Source organism: Bubalus kerabau, chromosome 12, assembly GCF_029407905.1.
Source record: "Bubalus kerabau isolate K-KA32 ecotype Philippines breed swamp buffalo chromosome 12, PCC_UOA_SB_1v2, whole genome shotgun sequence".
Taxonomy (NCBI): domain Eukaryota; kingdom Metazoa; phylum Chordata; class Mammalia; order Artiodactyla; family Bovidae; genus Bubalus; species Bubalus kerabau.
In genome coordinates this window covers 78,076,148-78,090,859 of record NC_073635.1, presented here as the reverse complement: position 1 = coordinate 78,090,859, position 14,712 = coordinate 78,076,148, and the positions used below count along the sequence as shown (strand labels likewise).

Genomic DNA, 14,712 nt, shown 5'->3' with positions numbered 1-14,712 from the left:
TAGAATGAAATGATACGAAGGAGGAAGTTCATGTCGGTCTTTTTAATTTGCTCAGCACTGGCCTCAGGCCAATACAGAGAGATGGTTTCTCCTCTGAACATCCTGATACTGGGTCTCCAGCGGAGCCTCATACATCATGCCTTCAGCAGCGAGGCCATGGAAAGCTTTTTGATAGAAACCTTGAGGCGCCTGAGGAACAGTGTGAAGTTAGCAGAGGCTGCCTTCAAGCCTCAGCTAGGCACGAATTCTCTGCCAAAAATGTAAAGTGAGTTTAAAAGAAACAATCTGAATGCTTTCTAACTTGTTTTGATTTTCCACATGACAAAACATTGAATTGTTAGCATGTGTGTGTGTGTGTGTGTGTGAGTGATTCACAGCGACAGGCAGAACAATAATTTGCAGCTCTGCCATTCTACAGAGCATTAGATCTTAGCATTGAAATGGGAAGACAGAGAGAAAGCTGCTCATTAATCCCAGTAGCAAGCCTTCTTTCTCACTACCTTAGGAACAAATCATCAGGAAGGGAGATGCTAATATTTTGTGAGCCTAATCTCTATCAGCTAACAAGCTATATTTTCGGCCCCTTTAACCCACCCCATCTATGGGTTAAGAAGTACAACTGCCTATAAAGCCATCAGTCTCTCATCTCCTTGATGGATGAGTGATTTGGAGGAGCTTGGACTCACCCAAGGCAACCTGGCACTGGGTCCCTGATGGCTTGGAGCTATCATACTCAGGTGGGTTAGCCGCAAACCCTTCTGGACAATAACGGGTGGATTCTAGCACGATTGGCAAGAAGCTTTTATCCCATATGGAAAACATTATGGAGACAAAAAAAGAGTCTGCCCTCTGCAGTCAGCCAAATCTAGCTCACAACCCATGAGGAAGCTACTTATTGTCTGTGACTCTCACTTTCCACATCGTGAAATTGGGACAAACAGCATCTACCTTCTTGTGAATAGATCTGAGTTATGAAAAGGGCCTCTCAAAGTGCCTGGCACAAGGGAGGTCCCAGTAATGCCTTTCCTCCCATGAGAGATGAAGCCGAGGGTAGTATCAGAAATATCTAAGCCTCTTCTCTAGAACTCTCTTTGATGGAGACACCAGGCTCCCCTCTGTGCAGGCGAGTGCTCCATGAATGTGGGTTGATTAACTCTCAACCCCGGAGAGAGTATTCTGGAGGCTGAGACGCAGCTTATGTAAAGCTGGCTTAAACATCAAACATGTTGGATATCAATGAAATAGGCTTTTCAATCTGATTTAGGGGGTTCACTCATTTTGCCTTCAGCTCCTTGAAAGGATTGATCAGATCAGTCTGTTGTGAAACTTTCTACTCACTCTGATCCCCTACTAAATGCTAGGCAAAGGCTTTCCACTCCCTCTGCCATATTTCTCCCCTTATTATTCAAAGACATTGTGTTGTAGCTGTGGCTGGGAAGAGGTGAAAATAAGAAGCACTTGGCAATGCAGCATATTTTTTCGGACCACGCTCTCACAACAGGTAGAGATCATGCACAGAGAAAAAAAGATTACCAGGCTATAGATATTCAAACGTTGGGAGGTAGAGTCCTTCTAAACTCCTGGAGAAAACAGGCACTGCGTTCCATGTCTCATGGCCTAAGTCAGAGTTATTTTTTAAGTTAGTGATCTTGACTTTATTTTGCATACATGCTAGCTGAGCTCCTATACTAAAGGCCAAATTCGTTTTAAGTGTCTTTTCCTCTATGATAGTAGAGATTCAAACCTGGCAGTACTGTATCAGGTAAGAGGCCTGCTCCGAATAGGAAAAACTCTGAAATAGTCCTCATTAAAAAAACTAAGGTTCTGCAGTCACATTGGAAATGGTGGATAGGTAGTTATCCTCCTGCTTTTCTCCCTTCTTAATTTATCTTTTATTCCTTACACTGAAAATAAAAACCGGTAAAGCGTGTTCTCCTTAGGTATTTGCTAATAAGCATGTTCTCTCCTGAATGGCCTTACCCATGTTCCTTTCTCTGGGGCCACAGGCACACATCTCCTGAATCTACTAGCCTTTCCTTAAAAGATGGGGGAGAAGCATGGCTCAGGGATAAGATGCAGAGGATGTGAGTCCGCAGTGATGGTCAGTAGCAGGGTAATCGTGTTGAAAAACAACCGTAACAACAAAACACTTTACACTACTTATGATTTAAACCACATTCAAATAGAGTTCAAAGATGAGAGCCAACATCTGAGAGTGTTGGCGTTAAACCCCATGGGAAGGCTGAAAAAGCCTTCTCTTTCTCTCTCTTTCAACAGCAGTATTTCCATTAAAGAGACAATATGAACTGATCAGTTTCAGCAGAACATCCAAGCCATAATTTGGCTTTTCATGTGTACTTGGGTAGGTTCCAGTTGCCCAAACTACAACCTGGGCTGCTGCTGCCGCAAAAAAAATATCCCAAGGACTCTTTCCTTTGTTGGTGCTTTGCCCCTTGACCTTCTAAAGAGGTCTATCCCCGTTGGGTGCATTCCTTACCCTACTTAATATCACAGATTAACAAATGTCAGAAAAAAAAATAAATAAAAAGAACCAGATGGATCATCTCTGGCTGGAAAAAGGTAAAGACAGAGAGAGGAAGCCGGGGTGGGGCGGGTCCCAAGCAAGCCACCTACGGGCCAGACGTCCTCGGCGGGGTCCCACATTCTCCAAGGTGAGGTCAGAGGGCTGGCTCAGCTCCCCCCTTCCGCGGGAGGAGAGGGCAGGTCACCATCTCACCACCTGGCTGTTGTAGTCCTCCGTGACGGCCCCCTCAGGGTTCCCCTCCTGTTTGGGCCAGCGGTGGCCCCTGTGATCTCGCTGTAGCCTGCGCTCCCCGCGTCTCCTCTGCCGGTCCCTCTGGCGCTCCAGCTGCTTGGTGCGGTGGTAGCGCTGCTGGAAGAGATCCTTGGCGTACTCGTAGAGCTGCACGTCGAGAAAGTTGAGCTCCTCGATGCGCCGGCGGGCGCCCTCGTTGATCTCCACGTTGGAAGCCCGCGTGATGTTGAACTGCGTGAAGGGGGAGATGAACTTGAGGTTGAATGTCCTCTCAAAGAGAAACTGCGTCTTGCGCTGGAACTCCGTGAGGCCGAAGAACGCCATGTTCTTGAGGTTGCTCTTGGCGCTCTGCAGCAAGATCGCGTTCCTCTCGCTCTCGTTCATGAAAGTCAAGTTGTAGCAGCCCACCAGGCTGAGGTCGGCCAGCATGCGCACCTGGCGGTTGTTGGCCAGGTTGTAGGTGCAGTCCATGAACTCCTGCAGGCTGACCCCGGACCAGTCGTCCCCCGGGTAGCAGGTAGGCAGCTCGTCCGGGGTGGGGCTCCTCCCGTCGCACATGTGGAGGGAGGTTTTCCACGTGGCCCCTCTCTGGACGTGTTTCCACTCGCTCAGGTATCGGGACACTGGATCCCGCAACATGGTGATGTAATAGAAATTCCTGGAAGAGATGAGGGGGAGAGCGTCAGTTCTCCAGAACTACAACCCTGGGAACTCGGGCCTCTGTAGCCTTTATATCAGCACTGAGCCAATGGACTTGGCGGCCAAATGGTCACCTGAGAATGTCCTGCCGGTGCTCCCGTGAGAGGCTTTTAGGCCAGTGTTCCTCTCTGTGCATGCTTCTATAGTACCATTTGCTGCGTTTTTTCTCTTTCGGCTACAGTGTGGGCAGCCTACTCCGGTATTCTTTGCCAGAAGAATTCCATGCACAGAGAAGCCTGGTGGGCTACAGTCCACGGGGTTGGCAAAGAGTTCGAAGAGTTCGACAGGATTGAGCGACTTTCGCTCACTCACAGTGTGGGGAGGGCTGGGGTTGGGAGAAATAGTTCATGCCTTCATGCAGTAATTATTCACTGATAAATTACCACCAGCAACAACACCACCTTACTTTAAGAAAACTCACCATGATTATTGATAGTTAACACCCAAATGATATTTTATCTGATCCCTAAAAGGTACTTTTGTAGTAAATATTGGGGACTATTTGATAGGGAAACGTGCAAGGGGGCTAAAATGATTTATCCAAAGTCAGGAGACTAGAAAGAGCAAAGCGGAAAGCAAGTCTCCTTAATCTTTTCTGGGTTAAGAGGTTGGTGGGGTAGGGGAAAGATGTGTTGTGTGGAGACTAATATTTACTGAGCACTTATTATGTGCTGGAAACTGGACTAGGTGCTTTGTGAGTACTGGCATAGAAGACCTTCAACATAACTTGTAAAATGGGTTCTATCATGACTTAAAAAAAAAAAAAACAAAAAACCTGAGAACACAGGTGAAAAATACAGCCCAAGATTCTAGAGCAAATGAATACTTGAACTGTGATAAAATTTAGGCCTATTTGATTTCAAAGCTTCTGTGCTTTCTCGGGCAGCAAATTTTAAAAACAAAAAATGTAACTAATTCTTACTGAATGCTTATTAATTGTCAGGTGCTATGGTTCCTAACATCACAGGTGTCATTTCATCTAATGGCACCTAATGGAACACAGAGAAGAGATACATTTTATACAGGGTTAGCTTCAGAATGATTAGGTAAAGATCAGGGTACAACTGGCTCAAAAGGACAAGAGAGATGTGAAGAGGCCAGAAGGGATTTGGAAAATCGACAGATAAAGACACAGCAGTAGGCATTAGAGAAAAGCAAATATTGATTCCGAGTCAGGAAAATCCTTCTCATCATTTGAGCAGCTGCCAAAGGAGTGGGCTGCCCACCCCACCTCTGTCACCAGGAGTGACACTCAGGGTTTGCCCTGGGCAGACAAAAACAGCTCTGAAAAGTTCTGAAAAGAACATTGCTCCCCCTGACAATCTAAACTGTACTAAAAAAAAAAATTATAGCTAGTAAAAGCAGTGACAAAAATAAGGAATTGAAGTGTTAGCCACTCAGTTACGTCTGACTCGTTGCGACCCCCATGGACTGTAGCCCGGCAGGCTCCTCTGTCCATGGTATTCTCCAGGAAAGAGTACTGGAGTGGGTAGCCTATCCCTTCTCCATGGGTCCCTCCCAATCCAGGGATTGAACCCATGTCTCCCACATTGCAGGCTGATTCTTTACCATAAGCCACCAGGGAAGCTGGCACTCCACACTCTTTTTTATGCTGCTTTTAAAAAAGGAATTTATGAGGTATATTTAAAACAATACACTTATTGTATTCAGTTATTTTGAACGTCTAGCCAGACAGTTTTGAAATGTGCTAAAGAAACTATGGTGCTGGAGAAGACTCTTGAGAATTCCTTGGACTGCAAGGAGATCAAACCAGTCCATCCTAAAGGAGATCAGTCCTGAATATTCATTGGAAGGACTGATGCTGAAGCTAAAGCTCCAATACTTTGGGCACCTGATGCGAAGAAATGACTCATTGGAAAAGACCCTGATGCTGGGAAGGATTGAAGGCAGGAGGAGAAGGGGACGACAGAGGATAAGATGGTTGGATAGCATCACTGACTTGATGGACATGAGTTTGAACAAGCTCTGGGAGTTGGTGATGGACAGGGAAGCCTGGTGTGCTGCAGTCCATGGGGGTCACAGAGTTGGACATGACTGAGTGACTGAACTGAACTGAAAGAAAATCCAAAATCTTAAGTAATACTCTCATCCCTTTAAATCAGGAAGAAGAATGTACTGAAATCACCACAGAAGGGCCAGCCTGAGCCCTGCTTTGCCAATCACCACTTTTACATTACTCTGTTGTCTTTCCTGGTGACAGATTGACAATTCCATCAGTAGGGGAAAATTTCCCAAAAGATCTGAAGGGAAAGTTGAAAATGACTGACATCATTTCTGGGCTCCACAAGGAAATGCTGACAATAAAGATTTTCAGGATATTATATGGTTGAATGTTATATGACATGTCATTATTAATCCTGCTTTGGTCCTATGTTGAAACTTGTTCACATTTCAGGTCTACAAGCAGAGACTTATTTTCATTTGACAATTATATAATAAATATATAAACACAATGATAATGATAGTGGTTATAATGTAACTTGGGTGAGTTAAGGAACACAGACTCATCAGGACAGAATACCTTAAATCAGAGAGATCTTTGCTTGGACAAATAAGATCACAAATGGGAAATTTCTAATTTTTCTGGTTAGTTGGATAAAATGGAAAATGCACAAAAAAGGATTTAAATGAAAAAGATGACAATCAATTGACAAGACTTAGCCCCCTTTATGCGTCCCAAATTTATACACAATCCAAATTTTTAAAATAATCATAAAAGCTGTGAGATTTTAGGGCTGAGAATGACAGATGTTTGTGGCATAAAGGGTTAACTGGAACCAGCTGCTGGAATCTGAGAAGCTGTTGTCTCACTTCGGAAAACTTGCCAAAGAATTCCCAGTGTCTTTGCTCCATCGGAAATGCACACGGTCTCCAAGCTGACTGAAACTAGCTTACACTTAAAATGGTCTTGGCTTCAAATTTTATTCAATGTAACACTACGTTGAAACAACGATTAGCCAAATTGTAGGGTGATGTTTATACAAGTAAAATTGTTCTCAAATGTCTGCAGGTTCTACCAGCCAAATAGGTCAGGGGTCCATTTGTAAGTAAGACTAACTCTGACATCAAGACACAAAAGTGTATTAGTGCGACATTCATACTGATAAAGTACAGAGTTGTTCCCTCCACGGTTCTGGAGCCAAGTGCCTGAAAGCGTTTGGATATTAAAGCCAGACATATTCTCCTGTATGCTTTGTTTCGTTCAATCCTGCAAAGCTGTCATGATAGAAAGCTAAAAACAATAGGATCGAAGAACGTCCAACTATTGAAGGGAAAAAAAAAAATCACAATTTGATTCATCAAATCATTTTTTCTCATTTCTATTTTTTTCTGTACTTTCGTTTGCTTTTCTACTCTCAGCCAGAAAACTTCAAGGTCACTGATGAAATGACGTTCACCTCCAGGCCACAGGTCCAGCCTCATATGTATAAGCTTCACTCCAGTTTCATGAATCTCCTCCCCACTCCCAAATGAGGGAAACTCATTTTCTTCTGCTCCTGCCCAATTCAGTTTCTAAAGAAAATTCTTAATAAAAAACAAACTGAATATTTTATTTTTAAAATTTTTATTTTATATTAAAGTATAGTGGGCTACCAATGTTGTCCTAGTTTTAGGCATACAGCAAGATGATTCAGTTATGCATAAACATGTATTTACTCTTTTTAAAATTCTTTTCCCATTTAGGCTATTACGGAACACTGAGCAGAGTTCTCTGTGCCATTCATTAGGTCCGTGTTGATAATCTATTTTAAATATAGCAGTGTGCACATGTCAATCCCAAATTCCCAATCTATCCCAATCTAAGGAAAATTCTTAAAAATACCCTGAAATCTGCAACTTTCCTTTTCAAGCCTTCCTTGTTCAACAGCACAATGGAGGGCAAAACAGAGACCAGAGAAGGACGAGCAAGCTCCCCAGGAAAGGCCGTGTGGCCACGTGCACAGGTCCTCACAGAACCCAGTCCCTTTTGACTTAGTCCCCTAAACAGAGGCAGAGCTCCATCTGTTCAAACACTTAAACACTATTTGAACTGTTAAACACTTTTCAGTTAAACTCTCCTCAGATTTTGGAAACATTAACAAGTAAACTATTATTTTCTCCCTTTACCCATCCATTCACTCACCTAGGAATCCTCCAAACATTAATTGAGCCCCCAAGTATTTGCCAAGCACTGGCTTCCCAGGTGGTGCTAGTGGTAAAGAACCTGCCTGTTAATGCAGGATACGTAAGAGACACGGGTTCAATTCCTGGGTCAGGAAGATCCCCTGGAGAGGGCATGGCCATCCACTCCAGTATTCTTGCCTAGAGGATCCCATGGACAGAGGAGCATCTGGCGGGCTACGGTCCACAGACTTGCAAAGAGTCAGACACGATTGAATTGACTTAGCACACACGTGTGCACGGGGCTAGGCAGCAGGGACCCCAAGATCACCAAGACATGGACCTCAAGGAGATCTCAGGTACCCAGGGATTTTGGTAAAGTGGGACAGATGCTAACTACCAAGTTAAGGGACTGTTCTGCCAGTCTCCCTGGATCAGAAAGATCCCGAGGACAGAGACTTTGTCTTAATGACAGCTTGCTGCCCGCAGATTTCCTGTTTGCCACCTGCCTCTTTGAGAGTTTGGACAAATTCATGTAAGAATGTCTGAAAAGCAATTACAGCTCTTTAGAATAATTATTCTTGTGAGCCCAGGGTAAAGATGGCATAGCCTTGTGTACTCAGGAAACTTAGGGCTCTTTGGTTAGTTCAGTGGTCGTTTCAGCTGATGATTGTTATAGGGACCATCACGGCTTACTATTGGAGAAGGCAACGGCACCCCTCTCCAGTACTCTTGCCTGGAGAATCCCAGGGGCGGGGGAGCCTGGTGGGCTGCCATCCATGGGGTCGCACAGAGTCCGACACGAATGAAGCGACTTAGCAGCAGCAGCAGCATGGCTTACTATAGTGCAAAGACTAGGAACATGTGCTTTTTTCAGTCTCTTGCTCGGCTATAAGGTAATCCTGTTAAAAAATACAAAACCCAGCACAAGGACATAACTGCCTTCCCTCAGTCTTTGACTTTACCTTTGCTCATTTGCATCCTGCTCATCTTTCCTGGCCCAGCTCAAGCCTCATCTCCATCTCCCCTGACTTTTCGAGCCTTGAGGGTTTACTGTATCACTTACTGCGCTTTTAACATGCGTATGAAAGTCCTGTTCATATCTCCCCTTTAAGTTCCTTTTTGATAACTGGACCTTAGGCCTGGTGCTCCACAGCACCTCCACAAAGTCCTGCTCACTGCAGATATTCAATAAATGATGCTGGAAAAGAAATGACCTTCAAAGGAGATAAGTGTATTCTAATGACTAAGGTTAATATTGCCTTTGACAAATAGGCCCTTCTTTTTTCCCCGTAAAAACTAATCTGATACTATTTTTGAATGCCCAAAACATGTGAACAGAGTTAAAAGACATAAAATCTTCTAATTCATCCATCATTCAATCACGATGTTTAATATGCAGAGAGAGTCATGAGAGACTTTAGGTATAAGGCAGAATATTTCATATACCAGATAATTATTAGAAATGAGATTTTTTAAATGCTAAACTTAGTAGTTTTCTTCCCTTCTGCTTTAAGAACCTGTATTTCACCAAGCAGTTTATTGTATTTATAATTGCTCATTTCTTTAATTAGCAAGTCATTTAATTAACATATGGCTTATTGAGGGTTTGTGTGTATGTGTGTGAGTGTGTGTGTGTGTAAGGAGCTGCTCTAGGAAACGTAGAGAATAAAAAAAGAATAAAATGGCCTCAAAGTGTTATAAGTTTAGGAGTGGTAAATTAGAAAAAAAAAAAAAAAAAAAGAGCCCTTGATTAGCAAGTCATGGAGGTAAGGAGTGGACAAAGAATACTTAAGGGAATATTTCAGTAGGTACAGAGAGCAGAGCGGCCTAATGAGACCAGCAAGTTCATGGTGTGCATTTCACTGAACATTTGCCAATAAATGAATGAATGAAAAGACGGACGTAAGCTCCAATTTATTGGAAAAGACCCTGATGCAGAGAAAGATTGAAGGCAGAAGAAGAGGGCAGCAGAGGCTGAGATGGTGGGATGGCATCACTGAATGGACATGAGTTTGAACAAACTCCAGGAGACGGTAAGGAACAGCGAAGCCTGGTGTGCTGCAGTTCATGGGGTCTCAAAAAGTCAGACATGAATTGGCGACTGAGCAACAACAACAAACCAGAACAGGGGGCTTCCTAGGTGGCGCTAATGGTAAATAACCCATGATTTTGTTCCCTGGGTCAGGAAGATCCTCTGGAGGAGGGTATGGCAACCCACTCCAGTCTTCTTGCCTGGAAATCCTCATGGACTGAGGAGCCTGGGGGGCTACAGTCCACAGGGTCGCACAGTGTCAGACATGACTGAAGCGACTTAGCACCCATGCAGGCAAACTGGAACAGGATGCTGAGGCCAGTTTGTCATGAGTTCTGCATGCACCTGTGAATTGCTAAAATAGGAAAAGTGTTGATGTGGGAAGCTTCATTGAGCAACAGAGTTTACGAGGGACAAAAGTAGGCAGAGACCAGGAAAGACATTGGACAGCCCTGGTGAGAAACCAGCAAGGAAGAACCCAGAACTATGGGTACTGAAGAGAAAGAATCAAGGATGAATTATAAAACTATCATATGCTCCACCTTCACCATTCGTTCCCCTTCCTCACTGTCAGCCTTCTCTAAACCACCTTTTCCTCCTTCGTATGCCCTTCTTCCCTTCTATCTAATCCTTCTAATTCATTTCAGTTCTGTGTTGGAAAAGAGGCACCACAGGTATGCACCCAGAAATGGTGAAGCAAGGAGAAGAAGGCCCTGGAATCACTGTGCCTGTGCTGATTAAAAAATATTCCCTTTCATGACCTTATGACATGCCTATCCAATAAGAAGACATTTGAAGGAACCTACAAAATGCCAGGTTCAAGACTGAAGGTAGGAGGAGAAGGGGACGACAGAGGATGAGATGGTTGGATGGTATCATTGACTCGATGGACATGAGTTTGAGTAAGTCCCAGGAGTTGGTGATGGACAGGGAGGCCTGGCATGCTGCAGTCCATGGGGTCGAAAAGAGTTGGACACGACTGAACTAACAGTGAGGGTTAATAAGCATATTCCTTCCACTACCAGCTTAATGCTTGTAAAATCGAGCAAAACAGTTAATATCGCCACAATCCACAGTTCAAAGCAGTCATAGAATCCAGCTCAACTAGATACTCCTCCCTTCAACCTCCTGTGATGTCCTCAGCAGAAGGTATCCCCTCCGCCAACCCCACCCCTGGAAACCTGTGCTGCTCAAGCTTTTATCTGCATTCTGGTGGCCAGGGAATGTCTTATCCCTTGAGCTGGCATTATACATCACTCATCCTTCAGCCTTCAGAGCATCTGATACATGACCTTGTACATCATGGGTGTTCAGCTATTCAATGTTGATGGAATTAATAAACAGAGACATTTTATCAGCCACCATTTTAGGAATTCTGATGGTGATTGTCACCAGGAAACTGAACTTGTTGGTGCCTTAACCTGCAGAAGTAGCCCACGCTAATGAATTCTCTTAGCCTAGACCTTATGAAATGTATGAGAAACAATCAATTCCTCTTCCTTCCTCTTGTCCTACAGACTCATTTTGAAACCTATTGTCCTATGTTTTCTGTTTTAATTTTTCCAATGTTGTGTTCATTTCTGCTGCACAACAACGTGAATCAGCCATAATTATACATATATATATATATATCCCCTCCTGGTTGAGCCTGGTTCCCCTCCCTATAAGGTGGCCTTGAGGACATTGAAGGAGCTCTTTGGTTCTCAGCAGGGAGCAAGCACAGATGACCAGTCCATCCTAAACACAAGCTGACATTGTAACTGACTGGGACCCCATGGGACCTTCGGGTGTGGGGGACAGGGCTTCCCCTACATCCCCTGCTTTAGCTCCTCTCTGAAGTACCTGTGTTGTTTACTTGCTAAGTCGTGTCTGACTATTGAGACCCCATGGACTGTAGCCCGCCAGGCGCCTCTGTCCAGAGAATTTGATAATAGTATTTGATGCACATTTCCTGTGTGTTTTGCAGATGTAAACAACCTCCCCTTCTCCAACCAGTGGAAGATGCTAACTACTTGATGACCTTAACAGGCTTCCCTGGTGGCTCAGAGGTTAAAGCATCTGCCTGGAATGCAGGAGACCAGGGTTTGATCCCTGGGTTGGGAAGATTCCCTGGAGAAGGCAGTGGCAACCCACTCCAGTACTCTTGCCTGGAGAATCCCATGGAGGGAGGAGACTGGTAGGCTACAGTCCATGGGGTCACAAAGACACGACTGAGCGAATTCACTTTGATGACCTTAAGTACATAGCCCCAGGCCTTCTGGAATCTAAAGACTGATAAAGTTAACCCCTGTGACCCCACCCTGCTGCCTCACCATCAGCCAATCAGAGAGCTGTGCACCAGCTGATCACAGACCCTGTGACCCACCTTACCTCCTCACCTGGCTTTTAAAAGTCCTTTGCATGCCAAGTTGCTTCAGTTATGTCCAACTCTTTGCAACCCTACGGACTGTAGCCCTCCAGGCTCCTCTGTCTATGGGATTCTCCAGACAAGAATACTGGAGTGGGTTGCCATGCCCTCCAGGGAATCTTCCCAACCCAGGGATTGAAGTTGTGTCTTTTATGTCTCCTGCATTGGCAGGTGGGGGTTCTTCACTGCTGAGCCACCCTAAAAATCCTTTGCCGAAACGCTTTGGGGAATCTGGAGCTTTTTGGGTCAGGAGTCACCCGCCTCATCCCTTTGCAGGGCCCTGCGATAAACCTTTCTCTGCTCCAGACTCCTTCATTTCAGTTTGTTTGGCCTCACTGTACTTTGGGCATGTGAACTTGCGTTAACAATGTGTGCATTTTTAAAAAGTGAAACTTAGGTCTCCCACCCCGCTGTGCTGTGAGCAGGAGTCATTTTCCAAATGCTCAGAATGGAATTAATTTCTTGACTCTCTTTAGAACTGCACGCTCATTATGGACCACCCATTCTTCATTATCTCAGTGGAGTATTATCTGCACTGTTCTGTATCTGATAGGGGGAATCACAGCACTTAGAGCTTGGCAATCAGAATGCCCTTTGACACAGTGATGAAAAGGCCTTTTATTCCAGTCTTGAAAACAAATTAAGGGATTTAAGAATGATGTTCTAAGCAAATGGGAAATTGGGAACGATGATTGTTAAATGTTGTACTAAAGAACTCTCGGGGGCTGACAATGGCGTCTGTCAGAGCCATTGGTTTTAAGGATGTCCGGCATTGTGATGAGAAAATGGGAACATTCGCTTATCCTTATCTTGCCCCACACAGAAACCACGCGTCCCCCCACCCAGCTGCTGTCACCTCCTCCCTGACGGTGACTTACTTACAAAGCAGCCAGACCCTTTTGACTGAGGAATTTTTATCTGACTTATTACCCAAAGATCTTGACTCTTCTTAGTTGGGAGGATGTTAGGGAGAGGAAAGCCCATAGTGCTTCCCTCCAATGGAGAAGGCTCTGTGTCCTCTTTTTCCCAGGGTACTTGATAACATTAAAGGGAGAATACTTTGGAGGTAGCTGGTCTTTCTTTTTTTTTTTAATCATTGATCCCCATGCCTAACCCCAGTTAGAAATGCAGTACATTGCCATTATGGAAAATACGAGCAATGAAAAACAATAAAAACAAGAGAAGAGAATGAAAATTACTTAGAATCACGTCACTAGGATATAACCACAGTTAAATATATATTTCTTTTGCAGATTTGAGATCATACTGTATGTTGTATTTTTAATAAGTATTTAAAACTTAAAAGGGCTTCCCAGGTGGTTCAGTGGTAACGAATCTTCTTGCTGATGCAGGAGACACAGTTTTGATCCCTGGGTTGGGAAGATTCCCTGGAGGAGGAAATGACAACCAACTCCAGTATTCTTGCCTGGGAAATCCCATGGGCAGAGGAGCCTGGAGGGCTACAGTCCATGGGGTTGCAAAGAGTTGGACACAACTGAACAACTGAGCAAAACCTTAAAAATATGAGGGGAATGTATTTTCCATTTTATTTAATGTTCTTCCATAGGAGCATAGTGTTCCAATTATGGATGTACCATAATTTATGTGACCAAGCTCCCAGTTTTGGACAAATTAGCTGATTCTATTTGGAGTAGGGGCTACTAGAGACAATAATCTGATGAACTTCTTAAACCATAAATATTTGGGCAGAGAATAAATGGCTAGAATTTCTGACTGGCTTCCTAGGTGGCTTCAGTGGTAAAGAACCTTCCTGCCAATGCAGTAGACAATGGAGACTCCGGTTCGATCACTGGGTCACAAAGATCCCCTGGAGAAGGAAATGCAAACCCACTCTAGTGTTCTTGCCTAGAGAATCCTATGGACAGAGGAGCCTAGGGGGATACGGTCCATAGGGTTGCAAAGAGTCAGACACGACTGAAGCGATTTAGCATGCAGAATTTCTGAGTCAAGAAAATTGCCCCCGTTGGCTTCCCTGATAACTCAGTTGGTAAAGAATCTGCCTGCAATGTGGTACACCCTGTTTTAATTCCTGGGTCTAGAAGATCTGCTGGAGAAGGGATAGGCTACCCACTCCAGTGTTCTTGGGCTTCCATTGTGGCTCAGCTGGTAAAGAATCTGCGTGCAATGCAGGAGACCTGGGTTCTATCCCTGGGTTGGGAAGATCCCCTGGAGAACGGAAAGGCTACCCACTCCAGTATACTGGCCTGGAGAATTCCATGGGCTGTATAGTCCATGGGGTTGCAAAGAGTAGGACACAACTGAGGGACTTTCACTTTCATTCACTTTTCATAATCAAAATGCTGAAGTATAGCCAACCACAGTCAGCAGAGGCAAGGACAGAGCCATTCTGTGTGACCTGACATCATGGGGTGTTTGGGGACAAGTTCATTTGAAAGTAGAGGAAAAGCCATGAAACAGACTCCTGGCTCTGCCCTCTCCCAGCTGGGCCAGGAAAGATGCCCTGTTCAGATCCTAAGCCTAAAAGATGGACATCCTAGGACAGCCAAGTGGGGTTTGTGATGTGGTGCTGAGGAAACATTCTTCCAAAAAGATTTGTTTATTTTACACTTAATGAGCAGCTGGAATATCAAATTAGAGGCTAAACATTTGTGGAATCAAATCCCACTCATCAACACTGCAGCTATATTAAAG

At 44.4% G+C, this 14,712-nt stretch overlaps 1 protein-coding gene across 1 annotated transcript in view; it reads right to left on the bottom strand.

Annotated features, from left to right (window-relative positions):
* Positions 1–2,355: 2,355 nt before the first annotated feature.
* HS6ST3 (heparan sulfate 6-O-sulfotransferase 3) overlaps positions 2,356–14,712 on the bottom strand; it is a 728,019-nt gene continuing 715,662 nt past the window's right edge. The window contains exon 2 of the mRNA XM_055542866.1: positions 2,356–3,434. Within this exon, the coding sequence (XP_055398841.1) occupies positions 2,726–3,434 (709 nt within the window). The 3' untranslated portion in view covers positions 2,356–2,725. The remainder of the gene's footprint in view (positions 3,435–14,712) is intronic.